At 45.9% G+C, this 15,295-nt stretch overlaps 2 protein-coding genes across 12 annotated transcripts in view; one reads left to right on the top strand and one right to left on the bottom strand.

Moving 5' to 3' along the window:
• TMEM25 (transmembrane protein 25) overlaps positions 1-15,295 on the bottom strand; it is a 31,306-nt gene that overhangs the window by 5,881 nt on the left and 10,130 nt on the right. For 5 of the 6 annotated variants that reach the window (XM_050922093.1, XM_050922090.1, XM_050922094.1 and 2 more), the window contains one exon: positions 12,477-14,430. In XM_050922093.1, coding sequence (XP_050778050.1) covers positions 14,357-14,430 — 74 coding nt within the window. In that variant the 3' untranslated portion in view covers positions 12,477-14,356. Of the gene's footprint in view, positions 1-12,476; positions 14,431-15,295 lie in introns of those variants that run through there. The other variant, XR_007769229.1, reaches the window with a different exon arrangement.
• The window catches only part of IFT46 (intraflagellar transport 46), a 48,005-nt gene that overhangs the window by 28,603 nt on the left and 4,107 nt on the right, over positions 1-15,295 (top strand). For 3 of the 6 annotated variants that reach the window (XM_050922098.1, XM_050922097.1, XM_050922101.1), the window contains 6 exons: positions 832-960; positions 1,682-1,800; positions 4,351-4,417; positions 4,925-4,985; positions 5,703-5,788; positions 6,878-7,239. In XM_050922098.1, the coding sequence (XP_050778055.1) occupies positions 832-960; positions 1,682-1,800; positions 4,351-4,417; positions 4,925-4,985; positions 5,703-5,788; positions 6,878-6,973 (558 nt within the window). In that variant the 3' untranslated portion in view covers positions 6,974-7,239. Of the gene's footprint in view, positions 1-831; positions 961-1,681; positions 1,801-3,829; positions 4,025-4,328; positions 4,418-4,924; positions 4,986-5,702; positions 5,789-6,877; positions 7,441-15,295 lie in introns of those variants that run through there. The other 3 variants (XM_050922096.1, XM_050922099.1, XM_050922100.1) reach the window with 3 other exon arrangements.

Genomic DNA, 15,295 nt, shown 5'->3' with positions numbered 1-15,295 from the left:
GATCCCTGTCTATAGTGAATATCTGGCCTCCTGAGTGCTGCTGTAATTTCCCCTAGCTCTCTTCTCTTTTCAAGTCAGGGCACAGAGGTTATGGAAAAACTGAGGCCTGTTTTAAACACTCTGAATGTTCTCTGTTTTTTTTTTATAATTAAATCTTTCTGCTGATAATGATGAAATTTCACATCAGATCTCTGAGTCTATTATGAGACCTAACTAGCCAGAGCAGAGCTTAATTTGCTCTCTCCACTTTCAGCTCTTCTGGTGACCTCAGCTTTAATATTTTGCAATGTACATCCTCCTTCAGTGGTTTCAGGCAGTCCCTTAATCCTGATATTCCTTCTTGCTGTTTTCTGTAGCATCCCATTTAAGCTGCAGCTTTCTTTCTGCTCCAGAAGTGCCATGCAGCTCTGCAACACTCTCTCTGGCCTTGGCTACACTGGCGCTTTACAGCGCTGCAATTTTCTCGCTCAGGGGTGTGAAAAAACACACCCCTGAGAGCAGCAAGTTACAGCGCTGTAAAGCACCAGTGTAAACAGTGCCACAGCGCTGGGAGCCGTCCAGCGCTGCAAGCTAATCCCCACGGGGAGGTGGAGTACATGCAGCGCTGGCGCCGCGACCACACCCGCACTTCAGAGCGCTGCCAGAGGAGCGCTTTGGAGTTGCAAGTGTAGCCAAGCCCCCTCTCTCACCTCTATCTCTAAGGTCAGTCTGTAGCACAGTGACTTGATCTTGCAAGTCAGCAATTTAGAGAGGCTCATTTTAAACATCCTTCAAACTCCTGTTTTGAATATAGAAGGGAAAAAAATTCAGCTCCTCTTTGTTGATCTGCAGGTTCCACGTCCCGATGGGAAGCCAGATAACCTTGGCCTGTTGGTACTGGATGAGCCATCCACGAAACAGTCAGATTCCACAGTGCTCTTTCTCTGGTTAACGGAAAACTCCAAACAGCACAATGTTGCAGTAAGTTATGAAGGGAAAAAGGCTGGTTACCCCGCACTAAGCTTGGTAGAAAGATGGGAGTCTTGTTCTAACCCGTGTGGCTGTACCACTATAATGGTTACAGCACAGTGAGGATTTGACTAAGTTCTCATGAATAGGAAAACATCTTCCTCACCCACATCTTTAGACTACAGTGTGTCTGCTCTCTTTCACACACACGTCTTCATAAACAGACTTTGGATCCATTTGTTTCCTTGGGTCAGAGCTTCATTCCCCTGTGGTTGTTGCTGTCTGGTTTGGGTCACTGTGTTCTTTCCCAGGCCTTGGCTACACTGGCGCTTTACAGCACAGCAACTTTCTCGCTCAGGGATGTGGAAAAAACACCCCCCTGAGCACTGCAAGATACAGCGCTGTAAAGAGCCAGTGTAAACAGTGCCGCAGCGCTGCAAGCTAATCCCTATGGGGAGGTGGAGTACGTGCAGTACTGGGAGAGCTCTCTCCCAGCGCTGGCACTGCGACCACATTCACACTTCAAAGTGCTGCTGCGGCAGCGCTTTGAAGTTTTGAGTGTAGCCAAGCACCCAGATGTTCTTCTGCTCCTGTATGCAGACACTGGACGGTATAGCGCAGCTGAGAGAGAGAACAGAGCCACACAGTCCAGCCAGGAATGAAGCATAAGGTTTGCAGGGACCCACCAGTCTTGGAAAGTCTGTCTCCAGATTTGCATTTCTGTTCTCAGCAGCAAATAAAAGTGAAGAGCTTGGAGAATGCAGAGAAGAATCCCAAAGCCATTGATAACTGGATCGAGAGCATCAGCGAGTTACATCGCTTCAAACCTCCTGCTACTGTTCACTACACCAGGTGAGCTTTCCGTACCCTCCTGCATTTGTATTTTACTCTGCTTACTCCTTACCGCTTGTTTTGCATGCAGAGATGCAGTTTGATATTGTTTAATCAATGGAATTTCTCTCCTGCTGACTTTGTGTAATTCGGATAGCTCTAGCTTGCCCTTGCAGAAGGAGGGCATGAGTAAGTACCTTGAGTAGGGGACTAAGAGTCAGGATTCCTGGGTTTTATATTCCCCCTGCCACTGACCGGTTTGATGTTGGACAAGTCAGTTACTCTGTATTTCAGCTTTCCCACCTGTCATATGAGGATAGTAATACTGACTTACCTGAGAGTAGGACTGAAGGGCTTCTCTCATGTGCCAGTTCCTTTAATATTCTTGGATGAAGATTATCTGGGCCCTCCAATTTTGTCCCATTAAGCTGTTTAAGTTTGGCTTCTACCTCGGACTTGGTAATAGCTACCTCCATAGCCTCATTCCCATTTGTCATCCTACCATTATTCCTAAGATCCTCATTAGCCTCATTAAAGACTGAGGCAACGTATTTATTTAGATATTGGGCCATGCCTAGATTATCCTTAACCTCCATTCCATCCTCAGTGTTTAGCGGTCCCAGTTATGAAAGGAGACTCAAAGAGCTCGGCTTGTTTAGCCTAACCAAAAGAAGATTGAGGGGGGATATGATTGCTCTTTATAAATATATCAGAGGGATTAATATCAGGGAGGGAGAGGAAGTATTTAAGCTCAGTACCAATGTGGACACAAGAATAAATGGATATAAACTGGACACTAGGAAGTTCAGACTGGAAATTAGACGAAGGTTTTTAACCATTAGAGGAGTGAAGTTCTGGAACAGCCTTCCAAGGGGAGTAGTGGGGGCAAAAGACATATCTGGCTTGACGACTAAGCTCGGTAAGTTTATGGAGGGGATGGTATGATGAGAGAGCCTAAATTTGGCAATTAATTTGACAACTGATCTTTGCTTATCAGCAGGTAAGTATGCCCAGTGGTCTGTGATGGGGTGGGATCAGGGTTACTACAGAGAATTTTTTCCTGAGTGCTGGCTGGTGAGTCTTGCCCACATGCTCAGGGTTTAACTGATTGCCATATTTGGGGTCAGGAAGGAATTTTCCTCCAGGGCAGATTGGCAGAGGCCCTGGAGGTTTTTCGCCTTCCTCTGCAGCGTGGGGCACGGGTCAGTTGCTGGAGGATTCTCTGCAGCTTGAGGTCTTCAAACCACAATTTGAGAACTTTAATAACTCAGACATAGGTTAGGGGTTTGTTACAGGAGTGGGTGGGTGAGATTCTGTGGCCTGCATTGTGCAGGAGGTCAGACTAGATGATCATAATGGTCCCTTCTGACCTTAAAGTCTATGAGTCTAATGTTTGCAAAGTGCTTAGATAACCTGGGATGAAAGGCTCTGTATGACAGCGAAGAACTATAGTTAACTCTTTTCAAAATGCAGTCAGGAGAGAGGAGGAACTTTGTTGACCTACAGTATGTTGCACTGCAGTGATAGGGGTTTTAGAAATGCAGATACAGTTAGATTAATGGTTTATTTAGAGAAGATAAAAACATCACCTCATCAGAGTTATTCTTGCCATGACTCTGAAGAAGGAACTGATGTCTCATCAGACACTTTGTAAATGGTTACAGCTATGGATTGTGTGTACAAGTCGAAATCTCTGACACAGGCAACAGTTAGGAATTGTTGTGTGCACTCTCTCCATGTTACCTTTACTTGGCTCATCCAGTCTTAACTGAAATTCCTATTGATTCAAAACTCTTCAGCAAAACTCTGCCTTGATTTTGAAACATACAGCTGTGTGTGTTTGTGTCTTGAACTTTGCAAGTGAGTTTGGTCCCCACTAAAGCGAGTATGATGAATGATACTCACGTGGGCCAGGTATAGTTTGCACAGGGATAATGATCCTGAGTACTTTTGCAAAGCGTTTTGAGGAAGGTGGTATTATTAGCAAAGCTTTTTCATCCTGCTTTGCCAGTATCCCCAATCCTGACTCGCATACTCCCTGCTTTTCCAGGACTGAGCTCACGGCGCACATCTGCCAAAAATCCTCAGTCCCAGCCAGCAGCCCCTCTGCTATCCCACAAGCCTCTCCTGTGAAGAGATTTGTACCGTATATAGATCGTGATGTCCAGATGTGTTGATTAATCTGAGACCATCAAACTCATTTTCCCATGTGATCCAAACCAGACTTGATCCCAGACCTCCAGAGGTGAAGTCTAGTATATTAACTCTCATTCTATATCAGGTGTAGTGAAATCTGTGGATGACTTGCTCTTGTCTCTTGCAATATGGAGTTGGCACCTTGTTTTGACTGCTGTGAAAGCTGCTTTATCAGGACCACAGTTGTGTGTGCTCATAGGTGCAAATGTGTGTCTATTTTCTCCTTCTGTGAGGACAAAAGTGCAGTTGCTGTGTCACGCTGTCCCCAGTCACACCAGTCTGTCATCAGTGCACTATCAGGAAGCTCCCCATCCAGCAAAATTAATGCTGGCATACTGTGTGTTTATATGCAGGGTTGTTTTTCTCCCCTTGCAGGCCAATGCCTGATATTGAGACTCTGATGCAGGAATGGTCCCCAGAATTTGAGGAGCTCTTGGGAAAGGTATGTATGTTGTCAGCCTGCCTAACAGCTACCCCAACTGTGTATTAGAAGCATAATCTGGGCTTGTTTGCTAGTTACCTACTCTGTGTTATCCCTCATTAACGCAGGCTGCTCAAAGCTGTTTAGGTTTCATGTATCAATATGATGGAAAACCACTGTGCAACCAGTGACTAGGTAGTTTGGTATGTTCTAGCTCAAGCCTCAAAGCCAGCCAGGTCAGTCAATGGTGCTTGAAAGCTGCCACCCTATGATGCCTGTGTGAAATGGGTGAGTTTCAGCCCAGTTCCTAGTGAACAGGCATCCACATCACAGCTGGCAACACCACCATTGGTGCTAATTGTCCTCCATGTTGATAGAGACACCAAGTGATGAACGGGCCTGAGAGGCTTCCCTCCATCTAAAACAGGCCAAACCTGCTCTGTGCTGGGGTAACACTAGTGCGAGTCTCGCTGTATGGGCACTGAAAAAGAGCTGGATCATGAGTCACTCTTTCCATGTCCCTTCTAGGTAACCCTTCCAACAGCAGACATCAACTGTGGCCTGGCTGAGTATATTGACATGATATGTGGTAAGCAAAGGACCTATATGTCTCACTCTCATCTTCTTCTGAGAGAGAGCAGTGTGCTAGCTTCTGATCATCTTCCAAGCACCACCATGCACGAACTATGAAGTGTTATGTGCCTAAGGGGGTGTCTGAGCAGGCAGCATGTCTCCCGACAGCAGTGCTCTCAGGCTCTTTGGAGGAGGTATTGCAGGTACATTAGTTGCATTCCCCTCCCATTCAAGCTTAGTCCTTTGCCACCATGCGCCAGGTCTGACAGGTGATCCCTTCAGAACCTGTAGCTGTTGCACATTGCATCAAGGTGAAAGACCCTGACCTAGAGCTTTCATTTCAAAACTTGTTTTTCCTGGAGATGGGTGTTGTGCTCCCAGTATCACGTCCTTGTGGAGAAACAGATGGATCCTATATTTCTAAATGTGTTTGTTCCCTCTGGATATTTGGGGCAGGCTCTGGCGTATTCACCATTCAGTGCTAGCCCCCTGACTGCACAGTAGCCTAGGAGCACTAGAGATGGAACTACAATTAGGAAAAGCAAGAGGCACCTGGAGACAAGTTCAGCCCTGACCTAAGCTGATGCATCTCCTGGTGACTGCAGTTGAGAGAGAGAACTGTGTGCGTAAAGCCCCAAAGCACTGGGGATGCGCAGAAGGTATTGCTACTTGGAGAGGGCCAATGTCCAGGCAGCAGTGTTGTACTCAGAATCCTTACATTGTTTTGTCCTAGCTATTCTGGACATTCCTGTCTATAAGAATCGGGTCCAGTCCCTGCATGTCCTCTTCTCACTGTATTCAGAGTTCAAGAACTCACAGGTAGGTGACTCCAGTGTCCACCACCTTCCAGGCTGTCACTGTTAGAATGCTCAAAGGTGGGGAGGGGGAGAGGCAGTGTTAAGCCACTTGTCCTGCAATTTACAATAGCTCCCCTGCGCTGCTGAAGAGCCCATGACAACATCACTTTCTGAAGTGTTACCATTCTTTCCTAACAATTTTAGCTGTAATGCATTTTTCACCTCACAGGCTTCCCATGACTCAGAAGGATTCCTTCATCCAACACATGCGTATAGTGACCCTCTTCCAGCAAACTCCAACCCACTTCCCCCCTTGCAATATATAGCTATTCCATCTCTGCTGTAGAACGCTGACTTATTACTTTTTCTAGTACCAGAATTTCCCACACTTCTTGATCTCACTCACTAGTTTGAGGGGAGTCACTCCTCTTCCACCAAATGCTGTGGTACTTCTACTAGCAGCTGGAGAAAGAGTGCTCAATTTTTTAGGGCTCTTAGAAAAAGCAGTTGGCAGGACAATTCAATAAAATACTGGTGCCCTGTTATTTCCCTTCTTAAGTCTCCAAGGGCTTTCCAAAATGTCTTTAATTTATGGATGCATTTGCTATGTATGGAGAAATCCTTCACTTACATTCTCTCCAGCATTTGCCAATCCCTGTACCATAAATTCACTTAATTCTAAGGGGACTTAGATTCCACTGGTGAATGTGAACGTACTTTTCATTTTGTATTAATGTGCTTATGGAGGTGTGGGGAGCATTGCCCCATATGTTTCCCCTTTCCTCCTACATCAACTTTATCTTTGTATCAGGGTAGTTGCTTCCTCTAAATAACAGATTATTTTATGTAGAGTGGAAAGGAAGCCTTTATGTTTCACGAATGTAGCTGAGTAGCTTTTCCAAGTGCATCGATATTCTGCTTAGAGGTGTGCCTTTTTGTGAGGGTGAGCTGAAAGAATGCCTCACACACTATTGTCGTAGTGGAATTCTGATGGTTTTTGGGGGGAGTTTTTCATTGGGTGGTCTCAGTAGATTATCTCTTAACAGCTGGTTGTGTGTGTTAAGTGACCAGAGCAAATCACTGTACTAACACAGTCTCCTTTCCCCCACAGCATTTCAAAGCCCTGGCTGAAGGAAGAAAGGTAGGGAGTCCTCCATCAAATCCACCTTCACAAGCAGGAGAGACAGAAGTGTTAAGCTTCAGTTGAGGAAAAGATCCTTTCTTCATGAGCTGGGGCCTGCACCTAGGAGTAGAGCCTTCGCCTAAGCCAATCAGCAGACCAAGGCAAAGCATTACCGAAACCTCCATCTGTCTGTACGTACCGGCAGCTGGACAGTGTACGACTCAGATGAATTAGTAAAGGTTAGAATTTAGCTCGTGGTGTTTAATTGTAAATGCTGCATGACCCTCTTTCTTTGGCTCATTCCCAGAGGATTCAGCATTAAACAGGTGCTTGTGAGTGGGAGTACATCAGCAAGGATAACAATGTCATTGGTACCTGAAATCAGCTTGGGCAGAGCATCTCCTTAATGACATAACCTTCACACTGCCCATGCAGCTGTTTGGACTCATAAGAACAGCTGTACTGGGTCAGACCAAAGGTCCATTTAGCCCAGTATCCTGTCTACTGACCGTGGCCAATGCCAGGTACTCCAGAGGGAGTGAACCTAACAGGTAACAATCAAGTGATCTCTCTCCTGCCATCCATCTTCACCCACTGACAGAGGCTAGGGACACCATTCCTTACCCATCCTGGCTAATAGCCATTAATGGACGTAATCACCATGAATTTATCCAGTTCTCTTTTAAACGCTGTTACAGTGCTAGCCTTCACAACCTCCTCAGGTGAGGAGTTCCAGAAGGTGACACTGCGCTGCGTGAAGAACTTCCTTTTATTTGTTTTAAACCTGCTGCCCGTTAATTTCATGTGGTGACCCCTAGTTCTTGTATGATGGGAATAAGTAAATAACTTTTCCTTATCCACTTTCTCCACATTGCTCATGGTTTTACAGACCTTTATCATATCCCCTTAGTCTCCTCTTTTCCAAGCTGAAAAGTCCTAGCCTCTTTAATCTCTCCTCATGTGGGACCTGTTCCAAACCCCTAATCATTTTAGTTGCCCTTTTCTGAACCTTTTCTAGTGCCAGTGTATCTTTTTTGAGATGAGGAGACCACATCTGTACGCAGAATTCAACATGTGGGCATAACATGGATTTATATAAGGGTAATAATATATTCTCCTTCTTATTCTGTATTCCCTTTTTTAATGATTCCTAACCTCCTGTTTGCTTTTTTGACCACCTGAGCACACCATATGGATGTCTTCAGAGTCATCTTTGATGACTCAAAGATCTTTTTCCCAATTTGTTGTAGCTAAATTAGCCCCCATCATATTGTATGTATAGTTGGGGTTATTTTTTCCAATGCGCATTACTTTACATTTATGCACATTAAATTTAATTTGCCATTTTGTTGCCCAATCACTTTGTTTTGAGAGATCTTTTTGAAGTTCTTCACAGTCTGCTTTGGTCTTCACTATCCTGAGCAGTTTAGTATCATCTGCAAACTTTGTCACCTCACTGTTTACCCCTTTCTCCAGATCATTTATGAATAAATTGAATAGGATTGGTCCTAGGACTGTCCCTTAGGGAACACCACTAGTTACCTCCTCCATTCTGAGAATTTACCATTAATTCCTACCCTTTGTTCCCTGTCTTTTAACCGGTTCTCAATCCATGAAAGGACCTTCCCTTTTATCCCACGACAACTTAATGTACGTATGAGCCTTTGGCGAGGGACCTTGTCAAAGGCTTTCTGGAAATCTAAGTAGGCTACATCCACTGGATCCCCTTTCTCCACGTTTATTGACCCCTTCAAAGAACTCTAATAGATGATTAGTAAGACGCAATTTCCCTTTACAGAAACCATGTTGACTTTAGCCCAACAATTTATGTTCTTCTATGTGTCTGACAATCTTATTCTTTACTATTGTTTGGACCGATTTGCCTGGTACTGATGTTAGACTTACTGGTCTGTAATTGTCAGGATCACCTCTAAAGCCCTTTTTAAATATCGGCGTCACATTAGCTATCTATCTGTCTTCCAGTCGTTGGGTACCAAAGCTGATTTCAAGGGCAGGTTACAAACTCTAGTTAATAGTTCCGCAACTTCACATCTGAGTTCTTTCAGAACTCTTGGGTGAATGCCATCCGGTCCCGGTGACTTCTTGTTGTTGAGTTTATCCATTAATTCCCAAACCACCTCTAGTGACACTTCCTCAGATTTGTCACCTACAAAAGCTGGCTCATGATTGGGAATCTCCCTAATATCCTCAGCCATGAAGACCGAAGCAAAGAATCCGTGTGGTTTCTCTGCAATGACTTTATCATCTTTAAGCGCTCCTTTTGTATCTCGATCATCGAGGGGCCCCACTGGTTGTTTAGCAGGCTTCCTGCTTCTGATGTACTTAAAAAACATTTTATTTCTTTTGGAGTTTATGGCTAGCTGTTCTTCAAACTCCTCTTTGGCCTTTCTTAGTATACTCTTGCACTCAATTTGGCAGTGTTTGTGCTCCTTTCTATGTACCTTGCTAGGATTTGACTTCCACTTTGTAAAGGAAGTCTTTTTATCTCTCTCTGCTTCTTTTACATGGTTTTTAAGCCTTGGTGGCTCTTTTTTAGTTCTTTTACTGTTTTTTTTAATTTGGGGTAGACATTGAAGTTGGGCCTCTATTGTGGTGTCTTTAAAAAGGGCCCATGCAGCTTGCAGGGATTTCACTTTAGTCACTGTACCTTTTAACTTTTGTTTAACTAACCCCCTCCCCTTTTTGCATAGTTCCCCCTTTTGAAATTAAATGCCACAGTGTTGGGCTGTTGAGATGTTCTTTCCACCATGAAGGGATGTTAAATGTTGTTATATTATGATCACTATTCCCAAGCGGTCCTGTTATAGTTACCTCTTGGACCACGTCCTGTGCCCCACCCAGGACTAAATCTAGAGTTGCCTCTCCCTGTGTGGGTTCCTGTGCCAGCTGTTCCAAGAAGCAGTCATTTAAAGTATTGAGAACTTATGTCTCTGCATTTCATCCCAAGGTGACATGTTCTCAGTCAATATGGGGATGATTGAAATCCCCCAGTATTATTGGGTTCTTCATTTTGATAGCCTCTCTGATTTCCCTTAGCATTTCATCCTCACTATCACTGTCCTGGTTAGGTGGTCAATGATAGATCCCTAATGTTATATTCTTCTTCTTAGAGCATGGAATTTCTATCCATAGAGATTCTGTGGAACATGTGGATTCACTTAAGATTTTTACTTCATTTGAATCTACATTTTCTTTCACATATAGTGCCACTTTCCCCCGCACGATCTGGTCTGTTCTTCTGATATATTTTGTACCCCAGAATGATTGTGTGCGATTGATTGCTCTCAGGCATCACAGAAACCTGGTGGACTATTATATCAATATCCTCCTTTATCGCGAGGCACTCCAGTTCACCCATTTTATTCTTTAGACTTCTAGCATTTATGTACAAGCACTTTAAAAACTTGACACTGTTTGTCTGCCCTTTTTCTGATGTATCTGATCTGGCTCTTAGATTATTCTCTTCCATAGTCTGCTCCTGACTATAACCTGGAGATTCTCTATCATTAGACTCTCCCCTAAGAGAAGTCTGTATCCGATCCACATGCTCCTCTGCAGTGGTCAGCTTTCCCCTATCTCCTAGTTTAAAAACTGCTCTGCAACCTTTTGAATGTTTAGTGCCAGCAGTCTGGTTCCGCTTTGGTTTAGGTGGAGCCCATCTCTCCTGTATAGGCTCCCCCATCCCAAAAGTTTCACCTATTCCTGAAAAATCTAAGCCCCTCCTCTCTACTGCATCATCTCCTCCACACATTGAGACTCTGAAGCTCTACCTGGCCCTGCGCGTGGAACTTGGAGCATTTCTGAAAATGCCACCGTATTGGTCCTGGATTTCAGTCTCTTCCCTAGCAGTCTAAAATTGGCCTCCAGGCTGTCTCTCCTACCCTTCCCTATGTCATTGGTACCTACATGTACCACAACCCTGGGCTCCTCCCCAGCAGTACATATATGTCTATCCAGATGCCTTGAGAGATCTGCAACCTTCGCACCAGGCAGGCAAATCACCCTACGGTTGTCCCAGTCACATCACAAACCCAGCTATCAACGTGTCTAATGATCGAATCTCCCATTACTAACACCTGCCTTTTCCTAATGACTGGAGTTCCCTGCCCTGGGGAGGTAACTGCAGTGTGAGAGGATACCTCATCATCATCCGGAAGGAGGGTCCCCAACTATGGCAAGGGTTCCCTCTGCTCCCATTGACTGCTCTGCCTCCCTGGGCCTTTCATCCTTGTCAACAGTGCAGGAGCTGTCTGACTGATGGTAGGACAATTCCACAGTGTCCCAGAAAGCCTCATCAACATACCTCTCTGCCTGTCTTAGCTCCTCCAGTTCTGCCACCCCAGCCTCCAAAGCCTGTATGTGCTCTGAGGGCCAGGCGCTCCTTGCACACACTTGCCACCTGCCCACAGGGCTGGTAATCATACATGATGCACTCAGCAACTAGACTGGAGAACTCCCACTCTGGTGCTGGGCATCAGCCTGCATGGTTTCGTTCATGAATGGGATTTGTTTGAATCAAGACATTATGCATGTAGCATAGGTTCTAGTGTTAAGGAATATGACTGGGAAGGAATATGACTGGGAAGGGGCCCTTGTCCACTCCCTTCCCGAACTCCTGTGCGAAACTCCCTGTTAGCAGCTCCTGGTCGCTTGCGCACTACATTATAAAGCCCTGGCCTTCATGGTAGCCCCACCTGCTGACGAAGGCTCCACCAATAACAGAGGCTCCTAGCTTACACACCTACCTTGGAGACTCCTTTTATAGCCATTCCCTAGACTGCTAAACAGTATGACTCTGCAGCCTGCTCAGCTTCAGTGTTGGGTCTAAGGATCAGGAGCTTGACCCTTTCCCTCAAGCAAATATTTAAAAGAATGTAGCCCAGAGACTCAGTCTGCATTGCTAGGAAGCCAGGAGTTCACTGCAGGAATGGGCTTTGATTTGCTTCTCTGCAGCTGTTTCCATTATGAGATGAGTAGAAGACTGAGCCACCAATTGGAGAGATGAACAGCACTGAGGGACACAACCATGGCTTTCACCTGGAGGTAGGCTTAGGCTTTTCTCATGAAGTGATGTATTCACCACACATCATGTGCTTGTATAAACCTAGGCTGTAAGAGCTCCCACTGGAAGCAATTAAAGGGGGGGAGGAGGAGGTGCTGTGGATGGACCTTTGCTCTGTATCAGGAGCCCATATAGCAGCCACTCTAGAGAGAAAACTAAGGGGACTGACAGGAGGGAGAGGGTGGTAGTGCCTTCATATCAAGGCAGAGCAGAGTCAGTACCTACAGGAAACAAGGGGGAAACAATCAGTTAACACATGGAATGCCCCCTTCATCAGCCTCTGGGTAGTGATGAGGGCACTAGCTCTGAGCCGTGTTAGTCTACTGTAAATCCAACAGGTACTCCCAGCAGAGTTTGGCCCACCAGCATGCTGCATTTTAGGAGAAGCGGACAGATCACCAGCCACCACTACAAACAATGATTACTGCTGTTGGAAGAATTTGCCTGACACTGTCGTCAGTGCTCTGAACAAGTTCCTTGGGGTAAGGACCACTTACGGCTCCCTCATTACAGCAGCTAAGACACAGTAGGTCCTTCTATCCCATCAACTCCTGCTAGAGACAGAGCATCAGTCAAGTGAGAAAGAGCTCTGCATTACACTTCGATTATACCATTTTATTCTTAAAAGTGCCTAAGTTACAGAAAAACATGCCTCAGCTAACAATGCAGCATCTTACAACAACTAACTGAGCGAACAGTTGCTAGATCATTTGATGCATAGCTTAATATATTACTCAGAGGCTGCTCAGCCTGCATGGCCACATGTATTTATTTCCACCAGCACCTCTATTAGTGCTTATTCACTGGCACCCAGGCCAAGCCCCCTTCTTGACATGAGAGAAGGGTCACAAATGGGAGTCTCCCAGGAAAGAATTGCTCTTTCCAGATGCACATTGATAGACAGAGACAATTGCCATAGCAAGACACTAACAAACAAAGCAAAGGCTAAAACACCTCAGGGCCATACCTAGTGCCCAGGTGCTGCAGCACCTCTGGACTGTAGGAATTACACAGCACTTATTGCAAGGGATGGTTAGTGGTTTTTCACATAGAAAGGTCCTCTGTATGCTGCAGTGTCTAGATTCAGAGGGGTGAAGAATTAGAGTGATTGATTGATAACTACCCTCAGGCACACCCATACCCATCCCTTCTCTGCAACGGAATTGCATGAGTGTAAATGAGGGCACAGCAGGGACACATTTCTCCTAAATGTTCTTTTCAAAGAATAAGAACTTCCCTTTATTACTCTAATTCTTCTCCAGGAGACAGCTGTGGGCTCCAAGCAGAAACTACCCCATGTTCTTTCTCAGAAAGAGGTTGATTATGGGATACCCAGAAGCAGCCCATCACTGCTCTCCTAATATAGGGCTAGAGTTAACCCGAGGCTGAGAAGCTGCATAGGGTACTCTCACTCTTTTTTCTGTTTCATCCCAAACTGGTGAGATTTATTTTTCCCTACCAGAGTGAGTACACAGAACTAGAGCAGCTCACAAATAATGGCCACAGTGCTTGCTGTTTTGGGTTTTAGTACTATACCATTCCTGGAGTGCTCCTCCCCTCCCACCCCATGGGAAGGTAAGTCAGTCTGTTCCATCTCCCACTGTATGATATGATACTCAACACACACGGGACAGGCCACGTTTTCCAAAGCAGTCCCTAATTCTTGAAGCCTAGCTTGGAACACCTAGAAGCTGATCTTCTGAGTTTCCTACCACACAGCAGGAGCCACTGGACTTAGGTACTTGGCCAGCCTGAGACAGAATGTGTGACTAACTGAGATTGGAGTTTGGGCAAGCCAGGCTTCCTGCCAATCACTCCCATGCTCCCCTAAGATGCTGACATTACCTCACCCTCTTCCACTCCCAGCAGTTTCAGACTCCTCACAGGAGCTCCAGAACGCAAGCCTGATCCATTCACAGATGGACATAGCTGGGTGCTCCCATGGCTGAGTGGAGATGAAATGACCATGGCTGTTACATGTATGAATTTCTCTTGCTCCTGGGCAGGCAAACAGGCCCTTCCCACTCTTGATGCTCCACCTGCCCCCCAGCACACTGGAGAGTTCTTAAAAATCAGACTCCATGATGTTTTCAGTGAGACTAGCTAACCTACTCAAGTACAAGAGCTGAAGGCCCCAGAGATCCTTGGGGCAGGATGGTGTGTGGCAGACCTGCAGTCACAGGAACGTAGTGACATTGCACTTTTCTCACCTGGAGCTCTGGTGGTGGTTACACAGAGAGCTTGTTATGAGCTGGCTGCTGCACTCTGGGATTCTGGGGAGAATGGCAGCTCCTGGATGGGTCTGCAGTACCGATGGATCAGTGGCCTCATCCCAAGAGACTGAGGGATAACCTGGATCCCACAGGAGGGTCCTACCTACACATTCATAGCCAGATCTCATCACTGCTCATGCTGGACACTTTGTAAATGTGCCCAACCATCGGGAACCGGACAAAACCTGGAGGACAAAAGAAACCCCATTACAAGGGCCCTGCTGCACAGTCAGCCCAGGTTGTGAGTCAGCAACTGCAGCTCAATTAAGCTTCTGGATGCAGGTGATATGCTATTCCCAAGCTCACTAAAGCCCCAACACTCCAGTCATTTCAAAGCATATCCATGCAGGTTGCCTACCAGCCCCTCCACTTTCAGCCCATTTTAATATTTACGTTACATAGGCTTGATTAATGACAATCTATGCGAAGGTCTAAACAAACGTAAATTAAATAATATTAAGAACAAAAGATCAGCCATACTGGCTCAGACTTACAGGCACCCACTCTGTGGATGCTCCAGGACTGGGGACTCCTGGGAAAAAAATGAGTGCTCAGCAGCCCCACTGATCACCCCCCCACCCCCAGCAGTTCCTGCTGATCACCAGGAAGTGGGAGGAGCAAGGGCAGGAAGGGGCAAGGCATGTTAGGTGGAGGAGACAGAATGGGGGTCTATCTAGCCCAGTATCCGGGCTTCCAACAGTGGCCAATGCCAGCGGCCCCAGAGAGCATGAACAGAACAGAATCATAGAATATCAGGGTTGGAAGGGACCTCAGTAGGTCATCTAGTCCAACCCCCTGCTCAAAGCAGGACCAATCCCCAGACAGATTTTTTACCCCAGTTCCCTAAGTGGCCGCCTCAGGGATTGAGCTCACAACCCTGGGTTTAGCAGGCCAATGCTCAAACCACTGAGCTATCCCTCCCCCTATCAAGTGATTCATTCCCTATCGCCCATTCCCAGCTTCTGGCAAATGAGGCTAGAGACACCCTCCCTGCACATCCTGCCTAATAGCCATTGATGGACCTGTCCTCCATGCATTTATCTAGTCTTG

Source organism: Gopherus flavomarginatus, chromosome 13, assembly GCF_025201925.1.
Source record: "Gopherus flavomarginatus isolate rGopFla2 chromosome 13, rGopFla2.mat.asm, whole genome shotgun sequence".
Classification (NCBI taxonomy): domain Eukaryota; kingdom Metazoa; phylum Chordata; order Testudines; family Testudinidae; genus Gopherus; species Gopherus flavomarginatus.
Note: the sequence above shows the minus strand (reverse complement) of the source record. Positions and strands in the feature narration are given on the sequence as shown.